At 47.0% G+C, this 15828-nt stretch overlaps 1 protein-coding gene across 7 annotated transcripts in view; it reads left to right on the top strand.

Moving 5' to 3' along the window:
• HDAC4 (histone deacetylase 4) overlaps positions 1-15828 on the top strand; it is a 170095-nt gene that overhangs the window by 112532 nt on the left and 41735 nt on the right. For 5 of the 7 annotated variants that reach the window (XM_088167569.1, XM_088167565.1, XM_088167567.1 and 2 more), the window contains exons 8-12: positions 3432-3572; positions 5387-5499; positions 8932-9048; positions 9169-9367; positions 11726-11955. In XM_088167569.1, the coding sequence (XP_088023695.1) occupies positions 3432-3572; positions 5387-5499; positions 8932-9048; positions 9169-9367; positions 11726-11955 (800 nt within the window). The remainder of the gene's footprint in view (positions 1-3431; positions 3573-5386; positions 5500-8931; positions 9049-9168; positions 9368-11725; positions 11956-15828) is intronic. The other 2 variants (XM_014889888.2, XM_088167570.1) reach the window with 1 other exon arrangement.

Below are 15828 nucleotides of genomic sequence, written 5' to 3'. Positions count from 1 at the left end.
ACTAGTAAAGCTTAGTCTGAAACTTAAAAAAAAAAATTAAAAATTAATAATACCTCTTTCCAGTCCTCACCTGCTGAAATGAAGATGTTCAAGGACTGAGAGCAGGGATCTCATGCTGCATTGTTTGCTTTTATTCCCCAAATGTGGATGGGCAGTGGGAACAGGGCCAGCTCTGCCCGGGACATGGTGGGGTTTTGACTTCCACAGACTTAATGTTCGATTAGTTCAGCAGCTTAGGGGCTGCAAGGAAAAAACCAATGGGAATGACATAAACGTTGGAAGAATTGGATGGCATGGGTCCTGTTGCACTCAGTGACGTATAAGAGGGGTAACTTGGGTTGGAGCCTGTGAAAGCCAGGGAAGCTTTTGGCTTATGTTCTGGTTATTAATTTACTTGGAGGAAAACAAAATATTCTTTGTATAAATCCTTATTTTAGGCCAAATTAAGTATGTCAGTGCTTAAGAAATCCCACTGGCTTCATGGGAGCTGACTCAGATTTGGGCAAGGGCTTCATTTGTTTGCTGGAGGGAAATTTTGATAATTTCATGGCATTTATTTTAAATATTTCACCTGGAGATGTAGAGGAGCAGTAATTTTTTAACATAGGTTTTGTAATTCAGTCTCCAGTTTTTAAATGTGCTCCAGTTAGCAAGGCTTTGTTTGGGCATATTGCCTGGCAGGGTGAATTTGAGATTTCCAGTGGAATTGGTGTTTCTGAGGCAGTATTGAGCCTGCATTGCATACTGTCAGGTACTGATGCTTCTGTGTTGTTTAAGTTCCTGTTTTACACTTGTGAAAGACAGCTCTCTTCAGCTTAAAAATATTTTTATTATATAATAGTTTAAAAACCATCTGAACAAGTCTAAATTATTTTACTAAATAATAGGTTTTATGTAAATTCTGTGAGTTTGAGGCTGTGCTGCACTGCCTGTGCTGCATTTTAATTCACCTAGTTTGAGCTCTGGAGCACCCAATTAAATCCGTGTAGGGATTATGCTCCCTGAAGTCCTGATGCCATGTTAGATTTGGGATTATATCTGAGGGATAAACAACAAAATCAGAGCTTGCTTTAAATAGACCTTTTGGTGTTTCGAAACTCGATCCCCCAGCAGAAGGGGAAAACACAGAGTAATTTTGCCTTAAAATAGTTTAATCTGACAGATTCCAATACAGTGCTTTGGCAATCACTTACGCTGGAGGTATTTTCTCTTTTAAGGCTGTCATTTTCTGTGATTGTTCACCTCTTTGTTACATGGAGGGAGGTTTTTATTGTGGCTTTAAATATGGGGTGTGTTGGGTAATCTGTGACCCCAAATCTTTTGTTTCTCTTCCCATTTTTAAGGTGTTTCAAACCCATTCCTCATCTGTATTTGAAAGCCACCTAATTAATTTTGTGTTCCCAACAGACACCATCCCTCATCTGAACACCAGGAATAAAATTTGGGCTCAAATAACAGCTTTTGTTGCCATGTTTTCCTTTGTCAGAGGACAGATCCTTCCAACAGCTGTGGCATAAGCTTAGGTTTCCTTGATTTAAAATGGATATATCAGCATCCAACTGTGACACCTTCCCCTTCCACAGAATCCCAGAGTGGTTTTGTTGGAAGGGACCTTAAAGATCATCTCCTTCCAGCCATGAGTGTGGCATCCAGGCAGCTATTAATGCTCAGAAATTGAGACAAATTAAAGCTGGGAATGTGGGGATGTGGGATGAGGTGTGTACCCAAACACTGCTTTTAAAATCGTAAGTCAACTTCTGTTTCGAAGAGAACTTGGGGAAGTTGCTGTTTGGAGCCTGAGCTTGTGTTTGAACTGGTCCAGTCTTTAATACTGCTCTGGGAGCAGATTTGCATTCAGTCCCCTGCCATTTTATATGCAAATTCTCTCTCTCTTAAGATAATTCCCCCCTTGCTAATGCACTTCATTCAGCATTTGAAGCATCATCTTGAGGAAGCACTTTTTTTAGTGCTCCCTTTATCTCATGCTGGTGTTTTTCTGTCCAAAACATTAATGATAAAGCTCTTTCCTTTCTTTTTTTTTCTTCCTCCCAAAAATTCCATCAAAACACTGTGTTGATGGCTTAACTTCAAGCATTTGATCTTGAATTCATCAGCCTTCTGATTTTTCGAGCCCTGCAATTAACGTCGACAGGCTTGATCTTTGACGTGACCCGGTGGTCAGGGGAAATATAGCTGCAGCCAGACTGAGTTAATTCAAATCAGTTTTAAACCCTGTTTTAATTCTTCTAAAGAAATGCAGATCATTGGCCCTGGAGTGTGTTGGTTGGTAATGGAGTGAGCACAGGATTTGCTGGTTCAAAAGGGATTAAGTGGCGGAGTTGTTGGGGAAGGGAAAGGATGGGGCCGGTTCACTCATCTCAGCTCTGTTAGGAGCTCTCAAACCCCACAGCAGGTATTTCACTCGGGGCTCAGGAGGTCAGAAATCTCCCAGAGGAAATCATCTTGCAGGAGGAGTCTTGAATTAAAGCTTTGTGACCCTGATGGAGACGCTGCAGTGTGTGCGCTGTCACCGGCTGTCCTGGCTGCAGGGGCTTCCCAGGAGCTCTCCTTGGCTTCTTGGCATCTCAGGATTTGAGTTTTGTAGGGAGTCTCTCTCAAGCATGGTGTACACAAGGCTGTGGTCACAGGAAATGCATCCATGCCTGCTCTCGGCAGTCTGGAGCTCCCAGGGTGTCTGATGTGCTGTTAGGTAGGGTTGCACTGTGGGGCTGTGATGATGGAACCCCAAGTTGTTTCCCAAACAAACCAGCCTCCTCCTCCCTGGTGTTGGCTTTCCTTGGCCATGCTCTCATGCCCTTTCCCTTGATGCTGGCTCCAGCTGACACAGGGAACCAGCAGGGAGACAATCACCTGGTTTGCTTGTGAGGTTTGATGTTGGTGGTTTTTTTCCCTCTGCCCTGGCATCCCTCCCTCAGCCAGCTCAGCCTGGGGTCAGATGACTCCGAGGGCGTGGAGCTGCCTGTTCCTGCAGCACATCAGAGATAACCAACAGCACCATCTCAGCTGGCTTCCCTGGGTCCCATCAGCTGGGTTGCTGCTGGATTGGGTGCGAGTTGGACAGAGCTGGGAAACCGCACTAATTCCAAGTCTGTGTCTTTGCTCAGAGAAGACTTTGCAGGATGAGTATTACATTTTTAATTCAAATGCCTGTCATTCCTGTTGTTGAATCCAGACGTTGCATGGGCAACATCCTGTTTGTTATATTAACCTGTTCGTTGTATTAAAAATCTGTGTTCTGAATATTTGTTAGCAAATGACTTAATTTAATTTAGCCTCCTGCAAATGCTCGACTGCAGCCAACTCAACTTAGCTCAACTCAACTTAGCTCAACTCAACTCAACTCAACGCTGCTGCAGGCAGAGTAAAACACTTCAGAGACACTCCTAACACTGTTTCCTTTTGCTGGGCAGCCTCTGAACCCAACCTGAAGCTGCGCTCCAGACTAAAGCAGAAGGTGGCCGAGAGGAGGAGCAGCCCGCTGCTGCGCAGGAAGGACGGGCCCGTGGTGACGGCGCTCAAGAAGCGCCCGCTGGACGTCACAGGCACGGCGGGTAAGGCACAGTCCCTTCCCCTCTCCCAAAATGCGTTCCTGTCTCCTTCGTGTGCTTCAGCAGTGCTGGAGCCAAGCTGAGGGCACTGGGATTGTCCAGCCTGGGGGAGGCTGAAGTCAGGTATCGTTCCCATCTGCAGCTTCCTCATGAGGGGCAGCTCCCATCTGTGCTCGCTGTGAGCTGGGACACAGCTGGAGCTGTGTCAGTTAGGGTGGAAAACAGGAAAAGGTTCTTGGCCCGGGGGTTTTATACATACGGCTATGTATGTAGACAGTTTCTTGTTGAAAAGTCCTGTCCTTCCAGGACCGAAGTTTGCAAGTGGGATCACAGTGAAGAACGTGATGAGATTACCATAAAGTTAATTCTTAGCACCATCTAGGGATGTCTCTGTGTAAGTACCACCCAGTGACAGCTTTGCCAGGCTTGTCTCACTCCGAGGCACATGATCATCACTCCATCAAACTCGAAGTGAGCTCCTGTCACACAGTGGGGTGGGTTTGGGAGACCCTGGGGTGCCTCAGCACTTCTCTGTGTCAGAGCTTCTCTGTTTGCAGAGAGGAAGGCGGTTTCCAAGAGCTAAAAGTTGTGGAATCATAGGAATCATAAAATATCCTGGGGTGGAAGGCACCCACAAGGATAATCAAGTCCAACCTGATAGGCCTGCACAGGACACCCCAAAAATCCCAGCCTGTGCCTGAGAGCCTTTTCCAAAAACTCTGTGAGTTCTAGCAGCCTTTCAGGCCTGAAAATCCAATTCCTTCACTCCCACAATGCTATATGGTACATGGCTCGTGGGATAAATCAGCCTCTGCTGGCTGACCATTTTTCCCTGCAATGACTTCAGAAATGCCATTTCTCACTGGCATGGATGTGGTTCAAGAAGTCAGCCTGGAGCCTGTTAGAAAAGTATCTGAGTTGTCATGGTAAGAGAGGACTTTTAAACAGAAAATAAGTTTTAAAAGTAGTCCCACTTTGGGGGATAAAAATTATGTTTAATCCTTGAAGAAAGCAGAGGGTTCTGGGGGGCCACCTTCCACTTGACCGGGTTCCTCCAACCTGGCTTTGAGCACTTCCAGGGATCCAGGGGCAGCCACAGCTTCTCTGGGCACCCTGTGCCAGGGCCTGCCCACCCTCATAGGGAAGAATTCGTTCCTAGAATTCCCTCTAACCCTGCTCTCTTGCAGTGGGAATCCATTCCCTGTGTCCTGTCCCTCCAGGCCCTTGTAAAAATTAGCTTTTATTCCTCCCAGAGCAGTGAGGAGCCTGCTGCAGCCTGAGCCACTGCAGCTGCTGGGAGATTATCCTGCTGCAAGTGCTTGGGGATGAGGAAAGTTCAAAAGAAAAGGTTTGAATGTTATTAACCTTCCCAAATAAAAGGAGGAACACTGACAGCTGTGCCATACAGCAGAAGAGAGACGTTCTGAGGGAGGTCTGATGCAAGGAGGTTAGAGGGAAAGGGGGTGAGAGAGGCACTTCCAGAAAAATGAAGCAGAACAACTCCGACATCCTCCAGTCTGACCTCGTCAAACCTCCCATGCCTTTTATTATCTTTCAATCATATTTCAAGTTATTAATACACTCCAAGAGAAATCCCTGTGGGGAGAAGACTTAAATATGCTGAGTAGGTACTTGGATAAAGCATTTGAAAGTCTTTGTTGGTATTTTAACAGCACTGGGAAGATTTAGGGGGAAGAAGAGGAGGAGGAGGAGGGCTGCTTTTGTCCAAAACAAAACTTGAGGGCTTGTTATCTTTCTAAATACCATCACAGAGATGGATTCTAATGTTAAAAGTTGCTTTTGGATGTGTTTTTCAGACTCTGCATGCAACAGTGCTCCTGGATCTGGTCCCAGCTCTCCGAACAACAGCTCCAACAACATCAGCACCGAGAACGGAATTGCAGGATCAGTCACGAGTATCCAGGCAGAGGTACAGAGTCCTCTTCCCTCTGCTTTTGAACAGCCATCAGCTTTGGGAGAGCTTTAGGGCTAAACCACACGAGAGGAAAACTCCAACTTGTGACTTGGAGCAGACTTTGGGAATTACCTCTCAGCCTGGGCTGACAGGATGCCTTATCTGTTTATTAAATCTGGTTTGAACCAGCTCACAGGCAGCTTGTGGTAGCTTGCAGTGGTTTTGTAGTGAGGAGAAAGTAAAAATAAAGAGATTCAGCAGGGTCAAATGCAAGTATTTTAATGTTTGGGGAAATTATTCCTGTATATAGGGTGGATTTATTGTGTGCAGTAGGCTGGTCCATATCTGGATTAAAAGGAATGGATTTTAAACTTTTCCTCCACAGCTGGGGATCCGAAAGCTTGGTGCCATGTGCTGGTTTATAATCCCATAAACTTTCACCATCACATGGGGCATTGCTGGATGCCCAGGGCAGGGTGTTGGCCTGGGTGAGGTAGGGTTGGATTGAGCACAGCAGCTCCTGTGTTCAGGAATCCTGGAGCCAAGCTTTTCCAAGGGGTCTGGGCCATGTGAGCTGGCTCCCACTATAAACTATGCCTGTAGAAAACCAGTGTGGTTGTCTGATGTTACTGGTGCATTTCTTTCTATCCAGCTTCCCATTAGCTGTTCTCCCCATGAATAGAGTCTGTCTTAACACCAAGGCTCCAAAAACAGGCTGGGGCTTGTTCTCCACAAATACTCCTTTAGAATTGAAAAGACCTTCTGATGGTGGAAATGTCAGTCCTTACTGCTTTCTAGTTTTGTACAGATTTGCACTTTATTTTTATTTCTAATGTAGTGTAACAGTATTTAATATGGGGAACATGCCTCCTTCTCTACCTTCTGCCCTGCCAAACGATCCAGCACACGTTCCAGCCACTCTAGTCCATGGCAAACCTTACAGATTTAGGTAACCTTACAGATTTAGTGTGAAGATTAAGATGGTGGGAGGTGGAGGCTTCATTTGCCCCAGGAGGACAAGCACCGAGTTTTGGTTTTGCCAATCTAGGAGCTGTCAGTCTTGTCTGTCCTTAGCCAACTGCAAATTCCCAGTTGCTCATGATGGAAAAACTGGTGGATTTGACAGGTTTTTTTGTGACATAAACAGAGCAGGCAGCTTCCCAAAAGTCCCTGAAGGGGATTGGAATCAGGTGGTCTTTAAAGGTCTCTTCCAGCCCAAACCTTGCCATGAAGTTGGAGTGAGCTCCTGCAGGTGAATGTGAAGCTGGAGCATCCTCCTCATCCATTTGATTTTTCAATTCAATAATTAGAGCTAATCATCTGGGGCTAGACCACCAACACCTAATCAAATAGTCACTGACCAGAAGGAAAAGTCTTTCCATCCACTGCGTGTAATGCAGCAATTTTGTGACATAGGCTGAGGCACGAGCAGCACAAGTGATTTGGAAAAAAACCCTGTCCTGCCCAAGCCTTTCCCTTTCCCAGAGAAAAATAACTCTGCATTTTACTTCAGCATTCATGTCATGCGATCCCAGCTGATCCACTGGCCTGTATTTGGGAAAAAATAAGTGAGGTTCAGTGTCTTTAAAATCTTCTTCAGTAGGAAATGTATGACCTGGGAGCTCAAGTGTTGGAGATTGCTTTATTACCAATGGGCCAGCATTTCCTATGTTCCCACCATTAAATGTTTGGAAATATTTGAGTGTTTCTGAAAAGATAATGTTGTGTTTCCTTCTTAGCTTCTTGTTTTATTTTAAATGAGAAGTATATCTCACTGCTTTTTAGTTTGCTGCATCACCCCTTGAAGAAGGTGTGTTGGAGGATGGTGCCCAAGTTCATCATTTGAGTGCCTTCAGTGGGGAGAGACTGCAGCTCTGCCTCCTTTAAAACACTTTCTGTTTTGAAATACTGTTTTTGAAGGTTTTTCCCTCTCTGAGAGGCACACAACATTCACTGCTATTGCAGTTGGTACAAGCCTGTAAAAACTTGAGTACAGCTGCAAAGTGTGCATTCAGAAATGGCTGTGTGCAATTCAGGCCCGTTTGTGCACAGCCCAGAGATGGGAGCTGTGTGTTTAAAGTGATGATAATGCTGCCAAATCCCATATGCTGAGAGCATCAAGCTGCTGTGTTCTTCTCTACTCTGTTTTCTGTATCAAATCCCCAGGAGAGGCTTTGAGGCACAACTCCAGAGTATTGATTGTTCAAAGGGAAAATGGATGTAGTTTTGTTTCATTTATGATATCAGTAAAATATTTCATTCCTCTTCTAATAATAAGTATCTTATTTTCAATGGCACACTGACATTATGTAATTTAAATTAAAGCAAAATTGCCAGGAGTGCTCAAAAATCATTTCGAAGGAGAAGTGTGTGGGTACAAATAATCATATGGAGAGTCACTTTAGATTAGAGAGAAAAATGAAGTTTTTTTACAATGAGTCTGTTAAAAAAAAAAAAGGCACAGGCTGCCCAGAGAAGCTGTAGCTTCCTCATCCCTGGAAGTGTCCATGGTCAGGCTCAGTTTTGGGTTTGGAGCACCTTGAGATAGTGGAAGGTGTCCCTGCCCATGGCAGAGGATGGAACAACCTGGCCTTGAACAATTCCAGGGGTGGGACAGCTATGCCTTAGGTACAGATTTCCCCGTAATAGAATCTTGGGTTAAACAAAATCCTCTTTTTCACAGCAGCACCTGAGTTTAACAGGCTTCTGTAGAAGTTGTCTTGAAGTTTAAACTCTATTTATGTTGGAAGATCACCTGCAGAGGCCCCAGGGTGATCAGAACACTGGTTTCCTAGCAGGAAAATCAGGCACTTTATTGTAATTTTTATAATGGGTTTTCTAGTGCGTATTTCAAATCAGTCTTGTTTAGAAATTAAAGGTATTTTTGCTAAAGTGTTCTTGTTTCAAATGCCTGTAAGATAACTGAGCAAATCTTGCGTTTCACCCTGAAAATCAGGAAATAGCTCCTTAAATGCAACCTTGAGGCTTTTGGATGAGATTTTTAAGTCTGATTTATGCTAACAAACGCCAGTAAATAACATAAATTGTCTGTTATTTGCTAAAGAGAAAAACACCAATTGTAAAGCTTTTTTGGTTTTTTTTTTTTTTTGGTTTTTAAGATAATCTGTTTTACCTTTAGAAAGAGAAGGGACACGTACCAAGGGAACAGCACGTAGCTGTTCCAGGGGAGGTTTAGGTTGGATGCTAGGGGAAGAGTCTTCCCCCAGAGGGTGCTGGGGCACTGGACAGCCGCCCCAGGGAGTGGGCACAGCCCCAAGGCTGCCAGAGCGTTTAGGCAATGAGCTCAGGGATGCACAGGGGGGGATTGCTGGGGTGTCTGTGCGGTTCTGGAGGCTCTGTGTCCCCTCCTGCTGCCTTGTCCCGGTGGGTGCCGTGTCCTGGCAGGCTCTGGGATGGGCTCTCACCCGTGTTTGCTCTTGTTTGCAGACCAGCCTGGCTCACAGGCTCGTGAACCGCGAGGGCTCTGTGACACAGCTCCCGCTCTACACCTCGCCCTCCCTGCCCAACATCACGCTAGGACTGCCTGCCACCGGCCCTTCCAGTGTAAGTGGGGCTGGCATCACCCTCTGGGATGTCACTGGGGCTGGGATCAGTCTCTGGGATGTCAGCGAGGCTGGGATCAGTCTCTCGGATGTGTCTTAACCCCTTGTGCCCTGTTTGCAGGCGGGACAAGCACAGCAGGATGCAGAGAGGCTGGCAATCCCAACCTTACAGCAGCGGATCTCCTTATTCCCTGGCACTCACCTCACTCCTTACCTGAGCACTACAACGTTGGAGAGGGATGGGGGAACTGCACACAACCCTCTCCTGCAGCACATGGTCCTACTGGAACAGCCAACTGCACAAACGCCCCTGGTCACAGGTGAGTGTAGGGACAGCACTTGGGCACCTGGAAAAGAGAGGAAAGCAGCAGGGATCTGTTGGGTTGTTGTCAAGGCAGCCTCTAGGTCCTGCATCACCTCTGCATCCCACAGGCAGAACATAAAACCTTTGTTTGTTGATTCATTGATTAGTGGTAGTTTTTCCAAAATCAGATCTCCCACCTTGTTTTGGTGAGATGAAAATAAACACTGTTATTCCATCAGGACAGCAAAAGCTGGTTGGTAAATGTTGAAAACTCTATTGAAGAGTTAAGAATTCTGACCAGTTCAGATCAAAGTGAGGGAAAAAAAAGTTGTGTCTTAACGATTCCTGTTTTCCATGGATGGTTTCTATTCCATGAAAGTATGAAAGGCACGCACTTAGAAAATCACAGGTTAAAACACTTCCTTTCCTTCATTAATATAAATAGCAAAACCATGGCAAAATCAGCTGCCTCCCAGCAGATTGTATTTGTTTGTGTGCGTTCCCCTTCCAGGACGTTAATTGCCGTGAGTCACTCCCGGTGCTGGGTTTTCAGAATGAACTACCTGTGGGAAGGCCTGTGGCTATAAATAGGCTGGATTCAAAGCAATAATTCCCACTGGGATGCGTTCCTGGTTTCCTGTGTGTGATGCTGGGACAAAGGATGTTCTGCCTCAGTTACTGACGTGTTACTTTTCCTTCCCTTCCTTCCATTTCTAATGGAAGTTCTTGGGAGGTGTCAGCCCCTGCAGCGTTGCAGCTCGGCTGGTTATACATCCAAACCCCAGGAATATCCACAGGGTTGGGATAAGCTTGGGAGCACGTAGATATGGGGAGGCTGATGCAGAGAAGTGTGGTGTTTGCTTCTCTCAGTTTCCAGCACATGGTGTTTGCTTCCAAGTGAATTCCTTCTACTCCACCTGCTCCGTGCGGTGCTTTCGGAGCGAGTACAGCACGTTACAACCCAACACTCAGGAGAAGTCAGGACAGAGAAACAAGGAGAAACACACGTTCCAGAGGCAGCAGCTGAGTGACAGCGAGCTCACACGTGGTCCCCAAAGCCTTGAGTGCACCAGCTGCCAAGCTGCAGCTAATATTTGGAAACTGCTTGGAAAGAAAGTGGAGTTTATTAGGATTCTGCTGGAGAGCCTTGAGCTCTGGAGATAGTCCCCTGACAGCTGCAGGATTACCCAGCTGTGATGGCTCTCTGGGCTGGAAGGTAGATATGGCCATTTTGGGAAGCTAGACTGGAATTCCCTAGCTGTGCCATTCCTCTCGGGAATGGTTACTCCAGGTAGTATCCTTCATGTTGTGATACATGTCCTGATGTTCCATATTTCTGATGGAACATACTCAGGGCTTGGAGCAGCCTGGGATAGTGGAAAGTGTCCCTGCCCATGGCAGGGAGTGGAATGAGATGAGTTTTAAGGTCCCTCCCAAGCCCAGCTGTTCCAGGATTCTGTGAACATGGTGTCTCCTGGAAAGCTTTCCCAGGAGCACAGACCTTGGCCGTTGCCTTAGAGGAAGGTAGTCTCCCAAAATATCCTGTGCAAGCTCTGCTGTCTGATTTGAACTTTTGGGAGGAGGAGCTGTGCTCTCAGGGAAAAGGAGCACATCTTTCGCAATTATCCATGCATTCATACACAGACCTGTGTGTGTGTACACACCGATATCTGCAGAGACATGCACTTATAAAATCAAATGCCCTTTCACGTGATCCCTTTCAGAAAAAGCAGAGAGTGAGAGAAACTGTAAGTCTTCTGAGAAAAGAGGCTTTCACATGAGTCAGCTCCCTCTTGTAGGGCAGTTCTGTGAATCAGTGAGAAAGGAGGTCACATTCTGGGGCACAAATGCCAAGGTGTTTCTAATCCTCGGCATCCAGCTGGCGGCTGCAGACTTCTGAGCAGCTTCTCCCTTTCCTAAACCATATCCTGAAGGGAGCAGAGGGCTTCTTGCCCCAAAGTGACTGCAGCTCTAGCCCTGCTAGGGAGGCAGCTGGTTCCTGCAGCTTGAATTGAACCTGGGATCAGTCCCTAAATCAAGGTGAGCTGTGAGGTTTAAACTTCTCCAGACCACAGTGGTCTCATGTAGTGACAGAAGGGTCAGTGATGTGTTGCTGGTTTCAAGAAATGAGATGTTTCTAGAGGGTGTCTGAGTCACCAAGCAGACATAGAACTCAAAGCAAGCAGAGTACTGCTCTGTGCAGTGATTAATTTATCTGCTCTCTCTCAAGGCAGCTCCAGCTGTAGGTGGCCAGGTGGCTGGGTTTGACATGGTATCACTGTCACCATCAGCGTTACTCAACAGCCGTTTTCTCCCTTCCTTTCTTCTTCCTTTTGTTTCTCCTCTGCTGTTTTTTCCTCCATATTATCTTCAGACTGGTATCTTTCAGGACTGCCCCTGCACGCACAGCCCCTGGTGGGTGGAGAGAGGGTCTCCCCTTCGATCCACAAGCTGCGGCAGCACCGCCCGCTCGGGCGCACCCAGTCTGCTCCCCTGCCCCAGAACGCCCAGGCCCTCCAGCAGCTGGTGATCCAGCAGCAGCACCAGCAGTTCCTGGAGAAACACAAACAGCAATTCCAGCAGCAGCAGCTGCACATTAACAAGGTAGGCATGAAACTTTCAATGCCTTTTTTTCCTCCACAGCAGCTTCAAGTGCACGATTTCGGGGTCTCTAATGCAGGTGTGTTTGTGGACTCTACCTCCAGCATCCCTGGGCCTCTCGTCCTTGGACCTCTCTCAAGCATGACAACACCAGGATGTATTTGTGAGGAAAATTATTCAGATTTTCTGAAACATTTGCTGAAAGGCTGAGAGACTTAGGGGTGTTCATCTGGAGAAGAGAAAGCTCCAGGGAGACCTCAGAGCTCCTTCCAGTGCCTAAAAGGGCTCCAGGAGAGCTGGAGAGGGATTGGGTTCAAGGAGGGACAGCACACAGGGAATGGCCTCCCACTGCCAGAGGGCAGGGATGGATGGGATATTGGGGAGGAATTGTTCACTGGCAGGGTGGGCAGGCCCTGGCACAGGGTGCCCAGAGAAGCTGTGGCTGCCCCTGGATCCCTGGCAGTGTCCCAGGCCAGGTTGGACACTGGGGCTTGGAGCAGCCTGGGACAGTGGAAGGTGTCCCTGCCCATGGCAGGGAATAGAACTGCATCATCTCTAAAATCCCTTCCCACCCAAATCCCTCTGAATTTTGTACTGTTTTGAGGCTTTCTAAACACTCCTTCCAAGGAGTTCCAGGGTCTTTCCTTAGGACAGCAGTGATTCCAGCAGCAGCTCTGGGGCTCAGGACAAGCCCGTGGCAGGCGGGGGGTTCAGATCTCTGCTGTTTCATTTACACAGGCGGAGGTTCCTCCAGATATTTCCACCATTCCAGTCCCGCAAGGAAACACAGCTACCGAGGGCTGCATCAAAGAGTGAAAGAAGGCCCAGCCCTCTCCCCCCACACCACCCCAAACCCTTGTTTATGGGCTGGGGCCGAGGCAGGATGATTACACAAGCTGCTGTCGTCAATGCTGTCCTCCTGGAGCGCTGCCACCGCGGGTGCCAGCCCTGGCCCTGGCTCCGTCCCGCACACGGGGGCCCTGGGGAGCTGCTGCTCCACAGGGATCCCATTTCCTGCCCCCTCCAAACGCTCCTCGGGGCCAGGGCAGCAGGGTGCGGGGCAGAGAGTTGGGGTTCTTTGTTCGAGGAAGTGTCAGCTGGAGAGATTTTTTGCGGGAAGGTTTTTAAAGCTTTTCCAAAGCCTTGGCCGTGACGTATCCGCTGAGCTCATTCAGACTTTCTCCTGGACCTCCCAGGAGCTGGAGAGCCGCTGGAGCGCTCTGAATTCCAGCTTTGTCCATCGCTCTCCACAGCAAAATCAGTCAGAGGGGGTTTAATTGAACTGATTCCCTGCGTTTGATTTATAGGAGTCACGAGTAAAATCACTTTGATGCTCGCACTGTGTGCGTGTGGTGGATTTATCCCGTGGGATAGCATCCAAGTGCTGACATGGGAAAAGACTTCCCAGATGTGGGGATATTTTAGGACCCTCGTGTGTGTAGGAGAGTTAAGGGCAGGACTAAAAATAAAATAAAAGATTATTTAATTATTAACAGGACCGATAGCGCTGCCAGTTAATTTTTTTTATTTGCGGGTTTCCCGTAAATAATACTCCTGAAGTATTTTATATATTTATATACTACTAAATCAGGCTTTTCTTAATTCCTTGTGATTTTTCCAGACTTTGAGATTTTGGCCCTAAATGTTTCCTGTTAGGTGTCTGCAGCAGTTGAAATTTTTGAGGGGACTGCAGTCAAAACAAGTCTTGCTGTTTCCAGGAAAGCAACTAAGGAAGAATGTGTAGTTTTACGTAAAAATAATAAGAATAATCATTGGGACCCCTGGATCCCTGGCAGTGTCCAAGGCCAGTTTGGAGAGGGCTTGGAGCAGCCTGGAATAGTGGAAAGTGTCCCTGCCCATGGCAGGGGTGGAATGAGATGAGCTTTAAGATCCCTTCCAACGCAAATTATTCTGTGATTTGCATTGAGCTGATATTCCACCATCTGCCTGTGCTTCTATTTCCCACCGTTTTTTGCATGTTTAATGTTCAAAAGGGAAGTGCCAGGGGAGGTTTAGGTTGGAAAAGATCAGAAATAATTTCTGCACTGAAAGGGTAGTCAAGCACTGGCACAGGCTGCCTGGGCAGTGGGGAAGTCCCCATCCCTGGAAGTGTTCAGACAACCTGTGGATGTGGCACTTGGGGACAGGGTTTGGGGTGGGGGAACAGTTAGACTCAATGGTCTGAGAGGACTTTTCCAACCGTAAGGATTCTGTGATTTTTAATATCCGAATAAGTTTTGCTCCAAGCCCATCCAGCCCTGCACGTGGGTTGTTCCCTCTCCTCCAGGCACAGAAGCTCCACAGTCTCCTGGTCCTTCCGGCTGTAGGACTCAGACTGCCTCAGTCCCTGCTGTCCCATCACTTCAGGGGAAAAAAAAGCCAGATCAAGAGGCTTTAGCTGCTTCTGAAAGGCTCTGCCAGCTCCCTAGATGGCTGGCACCCAAGTTGGCCTTTCCCCATCATCACTTATCATCTCTTGTTTCTCCTTAGTCTATAAAAGTTAAAAATCAGAACTCACAGGGAACGTGGGAAGAGCCACGTCGAGTCAAATGAGTTCAGCCTTTATCATCCTTTTTTTTTCTTCCTGTTTTTTCCTCATTTTCATCAAAGCTGTGTTTCCAGCTCTCCAGAGTTGTTTTGTTTCTTCCTTGAGTTCGTCCTTCATCTCCAGAGGGAGGAAAGGGAGGGTTCTGCTGGCTTCTGCACATCATGGCATGGTCAGGGCTGAGCTGACATCCTCCTTTGCTTCCTGGCTCCTCTCTTCCTCTGGTTTTCCTCCTGTGCCCCCACACCGATGGGGATTGGGGTCCCATCCAGCCCAAACCATTCTGGGATTCCCTGGTTTTTCTCATTGATCTCTGATGTGTAAGTAGATGTCTCTAACATCTTGGTAGGATCTTCAAGGTCTTCAGTGTCCCAGGAACTTGCCACTGTGGAGAAAGGTATCCTGGAGAAGTTGGTATGGATTGATGGTAATGGTGGTGCTTAGAGGTTGGATTTGATGGTCTTTGGAGGTCTTTTCCAACTGAAATGATTCTGTGATTCTATTTATCACACCTACTGGACAAACCCAACGCCGGCTGGAACGTCACTAGTGAAAAATGCAGCCTTTCCCCCTCCCCCCCATCAAATGATCCACAGAGAAATTATTAATTCTTTGGTTTCTCCTTGTATTTATGACCTGACTTTGCTATGGGTTTGCGGGGGCTTTTTCCTTTTTTTTTTTTTTTTCTTTTCTGTTATTTGTATTTCAAGGCTGTGGAGGAAAACTCTTGCCAGCTGCAATGGAGCCTTTTAAACATGCTTGTGACTAGAGAGCTGTAATTTATTCTGGAGTGAAGTCGTTATCTGCCTGAGGCTGGAGAGGCAGTGCCTTTACCAGAGGTTTATGGTGGCAGTTTGTGACAGCCAGAGGCCACTGGGTATGAAAACAGAGGAGTAACCTCTTGGCAGAGGAAGCCAGAGAGCTAATTAAGGGATGGAGGGCTTATTTATGGTGCTTTGTGCATACTGTTTCAAATATATTTACAGTCATTCTCAGTGCTGCCCTTACAGTCAGCCCCTCACACTTTTATTCCCTCCGATTTTAAGTTGCACCAGCACGTGCTCATAAAACTGCACAAATGGAAGATTTTTAGGCAGTTTGGATGGGCCTGGGATGCAGATAGTCAATATATTATGTGGAATGTGGTGATAACAAAGTGTCTTCTCTGCAAAATTGTCCTTTAAGAGTGGGGTTGCAGCGTCTGGAGCTGGTGACAGACCAGGAGATTCTCTTTACAGACAGAATGTCTGAAATGTCCTTGTCATCGACCACTTGGTATTCTCAGCCTTCACTGTGGTTGTCATTTAATTCTTACATTTTTAAGGAGTGGG

The sequence above is a fragment of the Sturnus vulgaris genome, chromosome 7 (genome assembly GCF_052056855.1).
Source record: "Sturnus vulgaris isolate bStuVul1 chromosome 7, bStuVul1.hap1, whole genome shotgun sequence".
Lineage (NCBI taxonomy): Eukaryota > Metazoa > Chordata > Aves > Passeriformes > Sturnidae > Sturnus > Sturnus vulgaris.
This window is presented reverse-complemented; position numbering and strand designations above follow the sequence as displayed.